Here is an 8,786-nt window from a genome sequence, read left to right on the forward strand (position 1 = left end):
GTAACCGCGCTGCTGCGGCCTCGGCTGTGCGCCCGCTGCTTTCTACACGGCGGGCTCGCGTCGCACATCTGGGACACCGACAGCACATCTGGGACACCGACAGCACATCTGGGACATCGACAGCACGTGCGCGCTCTCTAATGGGCTGTTAGGCCCCCATTCTGCACAGCTGGAAGCTGGCATGCCTGGCCTCCATTCCAGCTCATTAATGACATTGTTTGTGCCCCTGAAAGCATCACAGAGCTCCCAGTTCCTGACCCTGTGTTCTGTGGTCACCAACAGGGAATAATGTCCTGGTGGAAGATGTTATACATGCAAACACTGTTTAGTAAATTAATATTTAGAGTGATCTTTGACTAGTAGCAGCTTTGGAGGCAGCACTTCTTGGGAGTTTCAGCTAACCATACCAGTACTACAGCCACACTTTGAGTGGGCTTTTTAAAATACATTAGGGAAAATGGGGACCTCAGACCTCCCAGCTCCTCATGCTCATACTGATTTTTATAATCTGTTCCTTGTGAACTATTATTATACTGATTTCTTTGGGCTGCACTGCGTTTAAGTATTCAGCCTTGAAATAACTCAGTGATGCACAACTAATGAAGCAGAGGAATGACTGGAGAGATGGCATTTTAGGTGAATCACAGCTCATTCCACAAATTATTTATAGACTGCTCTCTCTTCATGACAGGATGTCAGCTACCCGGCAACAGGCCAGAGTGTTTATGAATCATCTCATAGACTTAGTATGGCTTCTAGATGAGGGCAAAAGAGATTAAGGAAGGCTCACTTTGTATCTTTTCATAAGCAATAAGCCATCTCCATTCCAATGAAAAATGTCTCTGGTCCCAGCTGGTGCACGGTCACCAATAAACCTCCCCATGACCAGAAGGGAAAGTTAATAACTAACACAGCTTTTCTTTGTTGTCAAGTAGAGCTGAGAAGAGGTTTGAATTCTTTAATCAGGCTTTTCTCTCTCATCTCCAGTCTCTTTATGTGACACCTCAGTGCCATTCTGCAATTCATCACTTCAGAGTCCAAATCAGGAGTACTCAGAGTACTATAACGAAGCGGGTTGTCCTGGATCAGGATGTTCAGCTGCCTAGGAAGGTATAAGTCTATTAAGTGAGAGTGCCAGATGCTGCAAAAACAACGGACAAAAAGCACAGTATTTCCCTCTGTCCTTGCTGTTTGGTAGCATGGCATCCTTTTCTGAGTCAAAGCAGTAATGGATCATTGCAACATGCTGTGCAAGCCCAGGCTGAAATTAGCACACCTGTGACTGTCAATATATTTAGGTCTGGTATCATAAAAACATGGCATGTCCTTGTGTGGACACTTGTGACTGCAGGAAATAAAGGTCCCTTTCAGTCCTCTGGGGAGATGTGTAGGTGCCAGGTGGATGCTGTGCCATGTGAGCAACAGCTGTGTGGTTTAACGGGTGCTAATGTGGGCAGCAAGAATTGCATTGATTGGATGTTAAGTTTTATTAGACATAACTTAGTGACACTGGTAAAATTGACAGTTACATATAATCATGGCCTTTTAAATCACAAAAATCATGAACATCAACATATAAAGTGTTAAATTAACTTCCATTTCTGTTAGTGTACCTTTCTAGAAACACAGATTTTTTTAAAACTATGCAGCTGCATGTTACATTCACATATTAAAGCAAACAAACTTTAAATAAAAAAATAAAACAAAGTATGTTAATACAAGATGAATATTTACAGACACGGAAGTTCCCTGCTGCTCAAAGAATCACCCAGGGCCCCATGGCCACTCAAGTCATAGTTCCCCATCCTGGAGTTTTATGGGCCTGGTGCTGATCCTTGGCAAGAGGGAACTTCTCAGAGTTTGCAACAGCAAGAGCTGTGTTTTCTTGTTAAATAGCTATGAACTGGTCCAGCGGCGGACTCCGTAGAATCCAAAGCACAGAAGTTAAGTGTAATACCAGAGGCAGTATCAGAATCCAGAACTTTTGCCTCCTGGCCCTCTTTTCCAGCTGCCTGTTTTTTGAAATTAGAAATACAGTACCAAGCTGAAACTTGTCTCTGCTATCTCCTGGCTACCTAGTTATGATGGCTGTGTGAAGAACTGGATTTTGTTTCCACTTTTTGCTTTCATTGCCATTGATCTCTAGCTATCTTTGTGTCACAGGCTTCCCTGGGCTTTAACTCACACATTCCATGAGCAGCAGAGGGGCTTTGACTCTGTTTCACCCACAGGGAATGGATACAAAAGGACAAACAGGGAGGATCAGGCACAAACCAAGACTGAACACCCATTTCAAAGCTCCATCTATGCTTTGTAAAGCCAAGACCTTCTCCCCCACATCTTTGCAGGCCAAAGAACTGCAGCACATTAATGCAGCTTCACTGCTTCCAGGCCCAAGGAAATCACAGGGACACAGCAGGTTAAATCAACATATCCACCCAGCACCAGCCCAGTCAGTAACTGTCTCCACATCCCATCCCATGGCAGTAATCTGCTGTGAGATGCCTTCAGCCTCTTACTCATTTTCCACACCTATTATACCTGTAGGAAGGCAGGATTTGCAGAGGAACCAGACAGTTTAGAGTGAGGTATGCTGAGCAATGTATTTCTTTTGGCAATAGGAGCAATAGCCATCTAAAGGAATGGTTTGGTCACTGGGCTGACTTGTTTTCTGTGGGTTGGTGTTAGATACAGATTGTTTCAATTATTCTTCATGTAACTCAGGAAATACTGCTTCAGATTGTGGTGTCAGGGTAAAACAAATCACTCTTATTTATTTGTTAAAATGCTTTGGGGATTTTCCTGTTTCCTTTCCAGTGTGCTCCCTTTGTTCCAGTGCCCAGCAGCACTATTACCACAGAAACCTTTGCTCAAGCAGTTGCCTACACCAGAATTTTAAGTTTGCATGCGCAGGTCAGGAGCACCCATCAGCTGAGAGGAGCAGCACCATGGGATCCTCTACCCAAATGAACTCCAGCAAAGTCAGGCTCAGAAAAAATCCTTCCAACAAGACTCAGCTCCTTCAGACAGAGTAAAATTCAGGAACCCACAGGAAAAGAAGAGGATTCATTCAGGTAAATTATTCCCTCACATTCATAATTTATTTTCTATGAGACAAGGGGACAGTCACCCCTGTACAAAAGGCTGGCAAAGGCTCAAGCATCAGTTTGTTCCTACTGAAACCCTACTTCAGGATTGTACCAAAGATCTGACAATTTTGTTCTGGCTCTCTGCAGAAGTTCTCACACTCAGTGATGCAAAAATGTGGAAAGAAAATGTCAGGCAAATGGAAAGCTTTTCTCTCTTCAGAGAAAAATAAAATTGTGATTTAAGATTTTGTTGGTAGGACAAAAGTACTTATTAGTGCTGCTGACTCCCTAGCATTGAAATTCATACATAATAGCATTCTATAGTGTTAGAAAACATAGATGTTTCTCTACTTTTTTTTTACAGCTGCTTTGAGAGATGTGGCCTCTACAGCTGTGTTGTGTGTCATCCTCTGACCACACTGTCTATTCCCAGCTTGCTGTTCATCCCCCACATTGCCCACACCAGGGCTTCCCATCACACACTCAGGTTAAGTTCAGGCATTTTCTACACTACCACACACACACCAATAAAAACTCCAGTGACTGGAGTATTTTCTTCAATGCTCTCTTATATAGTGGGGCAAGGGGAGAATAATAGAAAATAAATGCATTGACAAAAAATATGAGTTGTTTGTAGGACAGGATTTTTCTTCTGCTTTCACTGAAAAGTAAAAAAGTGCTACAGAAACAGTGCTCTTGTCTGACCAGTCTTCATCAATTGGCCTCAATTTTATGGACTACAACAAGCCCCCCAAACAAATACTTGTATTTATTCCATGAGCATTGCTTGGTTTGGGTTTGTTGGGTTTTATTGAGGTTTTTTTGTGGTTTTATTTTGCAGTGGTTGTTGTGTGGGTTTGTGGTTGGTGTTTTTTTAGTTTGGTTGGCTTTTTAATCCAGTGAAATAATGCCTACAACCAATGCTTTCAAATTGCCTATTCTGGAAGTCTGCCACAGTTACTCTAAAGTAACTACCTAGAAATACAGTTTATTTATTTAGTAGTCCTTTGGGAAACCATTACTGCTCCTGATGGAGTTCCTCAAACATTGCAATTCTAAGGCACAACAGGCTATTAGGAGATATTTTTATCCTCAAAAAAAAAAATAGACAAATATCCAGTTTTCTATAGGAAAATAAGCCACTGGAAGAAAATCCTTGATTTTGGTTATTTTTACTTAAGTCCCTCCTCAATGTCACTGGCACCATTCTGAAAGCAAGAATAACCAAGTCAATCTATTTTGAATACTTAGGCATCAAACTACTGTAGAACAGAAGACAAAGGTAACAGAAAACAGTACTGGTGAGCTTCCTTCATGTCCATTGACTTCATATCATGATATCATTCATATCATTAGTAGCTTTACTAAATGTCAAGTCCTGTGCAGTGCTAGAGCACCTTCTCTCAGAGAGTTTTAAAGCATTCTCAAAGTAGTGCTGGTCTTACCCTCAGCCCATCACAGTCTGGCAGAAACACAGAGAGGCAGGAGCTGGCATTGAAGGCTGTGGTTCCTAAAGACCGACTCCAACCACTAAGTGATACTGCTTCCCCAAATGTAAACTCCCTTTACTGACAGACAAAACACCTTTAAAACATATCAGTAAACACATCAGTCTCTTAATCACACCTTAGGAAGGTCCCCTGCACTTGCCCAATCACTTGCAACTAAGTAGCCTCCAGGCATTAGAAGCAAATCCTAATTTTATTTTGAGGCATCATCAAAGAATGTGACAGCACCATGGAACTGCAGGTAGGTCAGCCTTGGGCAGCACATAAGGCAACCATGGGTACCCGTTAAATCCAAAGCAATCAGTGTAGTCAAGAGAGACGTAAATCACTTAGAAACTGCTGATCCTCAGCCTTCAATCCATGCCTCCTTTGTTATCTGTGGATATCTGTGAGAGAGGTGTATTCCCAAAGTGCTTTCCAGTTTGGTGCATGTAATAGTGATCATCAAAGCTGAAAGGCCTCCAGCCTGGAAACTACCAGTAACAAGGAAGAGCTGATGATAAAAACCCAGGAAACAAGTAAAAACAGGTATCTCAACACAGGCACAAGAGAAAGGAATCTAGTTTGTACATCTGGGGCAGATAATTGTCCAAGTGCAATCTGGAGTCACATCCGTGAAAATCTGTGAGGGAATGAGGAGTAGGTTAGTGACAGAGTAGCATTTAAAGAAGCCCAAAAGGGCCCATTTTTTCTGCCTGAACCTGTCTTGTGCACAAGGTAAAGTGTGACTCCTACATCCCCTATGGCTGACCCTTGATCCAGGTGCATCATTCAGCCTGCTTGGGCACCCAGGTGAATCTCCATCCGCCGTTGTCGTCCCTGCGCACAAAGGCCTGTCCTTGGTGGAAGCTGTGTGTTCTCACATTGCGGTGGGGACTCAGGGACGTTGTGAAGGCCACTTCTGTTTTGTTGGGTGACAAATCACCAGTCAAATAAGGCAGCCCATAGGTTGGGAGGCAGGAAACACTTGGTACTGGTGAGGAGAGGCATGGTGCTGAAGAAAATTGAGGAGGGAAGGGAGAGTCCTCGCTGCATGGATGGGTGCTGCTGCTGGCTGGAGGCACATGGCTGCAGCTGAACGCTGCTGCTGTTCCTTCCCTGTGCTCATAGCCTATTGCTCCCGCAGGGCTCAGGCAGTATGTGTCTTTTCCAAGGTCTGGGGACAGGGCACTGTAGTTAGCTGAAGCTTCATCAATGGTGTTCACATCTTTTAATCCTAAGGTCTGCAAGACCCAGCTGTCCACAGCAGGGCTGGCTTGCTCTTCACAGGCAGTGAATTCATTGAAGAGGTTCCTTCTAGCTTTGGAAGCCTGAGGAGTTTCTTGAGGGACAAAGCAGTGGTCCTCTTTTAATCTCCTCTTGGTACTTTTGAGGATAGCACAGGTTTTTTGTCCATGGCCAGACAGTAGTTTCTATTAAAAAAACCCAAAACATCAAGGTGGAGACAGAGTATTAAAATTTGAATTTCTAGATACCTGAAAGCAACACATTTCTGACCTCAGATGCACAAGATGGTTACTGCTGTCCTTATAAAGACACTTCTTTTCCCACTCTCTGCTTAAACATATGGGTATGACCAACTATTTTGTATCTTTACAGTGTCTGCAACAACCCTGTCCCTGAAAGAGGGACCGTGTTGATAAGGCCTGAGCTTTGATGGCGTTCCCAGCCCCACACTCCCACCTGGATCTGTGCCAGCAGCACTTGGCAGGTGAGCAGGGCATGGGGGGCCCAAGTGGCAGCCTGACAAAGAGGGAGGATGCAAAGGTAACTCATGCTGGGACACGGGTGATGCCGACCAGGCAGTGCTCAGAGCAGCAGCCTGAATGGCGCTGCACTCATCAGTTCACCTCATTTGTCATTATCACAGGACAAGGGCCCTTCAGGCATCCAGGGATGGTCAAAGGAGGGCAAGGATAGACAAGGAAGCTCCCCACCATGTCATGAATTCACTGCTCAGACATGTCCCACAACAGTTCCATGCTGGACTCTTCTCCCCATGACACAGGGGGTGGCTGTGTCACCCTGCTGTGCCCAGTGAAGGAGACCTTTTCTACTGCCAGGAGCCAGGTCTGGCCATGGGAGGGAGGACATGTCACACTATTAACTCATCAACAGCATGGAAAAGGAAAGTCTCCTATGTTCTACAGTCTTTTTTACCTCATGCCCAATTCAAAGAGTTGAGCAAATAATCAATAGTTCAGTTTCATGGGTGAGGCTGGAATAGCAAAAAATGTCTTTAAGCTGAAAAGAAACAATTTTTTTCTTTATTTTCTTTAAGATGAGAGACAAAGAATTCAAATAAAAAAAAACCAAAACACCCTTCACACTTAGTTTAACAGAATGTTTCATCCAACCTTAAATGTTTAATTTTGTACCTCACCATTAAAAAAAACCCCACACAGGTTTTTAATTAATAAACTGGAAAAAAAAAATCCTTATCAAAGGGATAACTGACAAAATAGAGACAGTCAAAAAATACATATTCAAATTTGAACTTTCTAGTGAAAAAAAAAAGTGTTAGAGGGAATAATTTTACCTTGACTACATAATCTTAACTTACTTATAGCTAACTAATTAATTAAACTTAACTTATTAATTAGCTATAAGTGCTACACTGTCTCCAAAGTCAGAACCTGATAGGATATCATTCCCAGGGAAAATTGTCCCCTTTGTGAATTTAAATGTGAGTGTGAATTCCACTGCAGGTTGTCTACACTCTTAGATTTTCCATGTATTTTACTGGCCTGTACCAAATCGACCTGTTCTTTCTGTAGACATCTATATGACAGGTTTGAACACAATACCTTAGCTTTATCTTCTAAACACTTAATCAGGGCAGAATTCAGGTACTGTCGGAGGTTATTATTTTCTTCATGTAACCTAGCAAGTTCCTCTTCCTTCTGAAGCAAAGTATCTTGAAGCTGTGGAATAGAGATATTGATGAATAGATGTTGACTCTGTAACTTAATAGCAATTGCCCTATGGTACAAACTGCTTGGATTTGATGATCTGGGTGTTTGCTTTGTGAGCTCAACCCACCCCCTCCAGCCTCTTGTCTCTATAAATCTAAGTGGCATGACTGTTCAGTTTTCCCTTTTGACTTCCTTTAATCTTTAGTAAGTGTTTGATAAGATTACTCTGAAAAAACCTGCAACCGTAGCATAATAATAGAAAAGAATTACAGGTAGCCCTGTGAGCAGCCAGAAATGGTCACGGGCATGACAGCAGATTCATGATCTCCTCCTCAGCTGCAGTAAACATCCCTTTGCACCCCTCCTCCCCATTTATAGTTGGCTGGTGCAAAAAAGGAGGAGGAGTTGCAAATGATTTATGGGGGTAGATTGCAGAAGGAAGATGCAGTTGCCATTCTCTATGATATAGCAGTACTCAGTGATCTCTTCAGTTCTGGACCCTACTGTGCCAGTCCTGGTACACATACAGAGTTGAGATAATCCCTGGTCTCAAAAGCTGAACAGGAATGGCAGACACCTAACACATTTCCATGGGAAATCAAAGCATTTACAGATTGATTTTTGCCTCCTGATCATAGCACTGGAGACTTCTTTAGGAGGACAATCTTCTGCCAAGGACCACAGACATCTGCTGAGCACAGACTCAAATGATTGAGGCAGAGCCAAAGAAACAAGTACACTGACATCTGGAACTATGGTTTGATTCTAGGGACCTTTACGTTAATATCTGAATTTTCATTGACTTCACTACATCAAAATATCATTCCAAGTAGTCGATCAGAGTCATCAACCTGGAGTTCCTTCATCTAAATTCAGAGTTTCTTCTGTCTCTTGTTGGGATTTACAAAAAAAGGAAAGATAAGAGAAAATAAAGTAACAAGGAAATCCTGCTGGTCAAAATGGTTGATCCTCCATGTAACTAGGCAATGCTGGTGGAATCATTTCCCATGAAGATAAACCTGGTGGAATCAGGACACACACTACGTATTTTTAGCCAACAGCATGATCAGAGCCTGAGGGACCCCTTGTTCATGCTCCTGGTTTTCTGTAGTGCCAAGGCTGCCGGTGCAATATGATGTAAGAGGGGGCGAATGGAGGGAACCTCACCACAGTTGTTCCAACTTCACAGGGCAACACGGGGGAGACAAATACTTTAAGTAAGGAACAACAGTTTTCTGTCACTTCTGACATCTGTGCCAGCAAGAGCGAGACAT

The 8,786-nt window shown here is 43.0% G+C and overlaps 1 protein-coding gene across 1 annotated transcript; it reads right to left on the minus strand.

Moving 5' to 3' along the window:
* Nucleotides 1-1,468: 1,468 nt before the first annotated feature.
* On the minus strand, nucleotides 1,469-8,780 carry GMNC (geminin coiled-coil domain containing). Its single transcript, XM_017727050.1, has 2 exons — nucleotides 7,405-8,780; nucleotides 1,469-6,009 (listed from the first exon to the last, which is right to left on the minus strand). The coding sequence occupies exons 1-2, from the start codon at nucleotides 7,675-7,677 to the stop codon at nucleotides 5,365-5,367; spliced, it is 918 nt and encodes a 305-aa protein (XP_017582539.1). The 5' UTR covers nucleotides 7,678-8,780; the 3' UTR covers nucleotides 1,469-5,364.
* Between the last annotated feature and the right edge of the window lie 6 nt (nucleotides 8,781-8,786).

This window comes from Corvus brachyrhynchos, unplaced genomic scaffold (assembly GCF_000691975.1).
Source record: "Corvus brachyrhynchos isolate BGI_N302 unplaced genomic scaffold, ASM69197v1 scaffold162, whole genome shotgun sequence".
Taxonomy (NCBI): Eukaryota; Metazoa; Chordata; class Aves; order Passeriformes; family Corvidae; genus Corvus; species Corvus brachyrhynchos.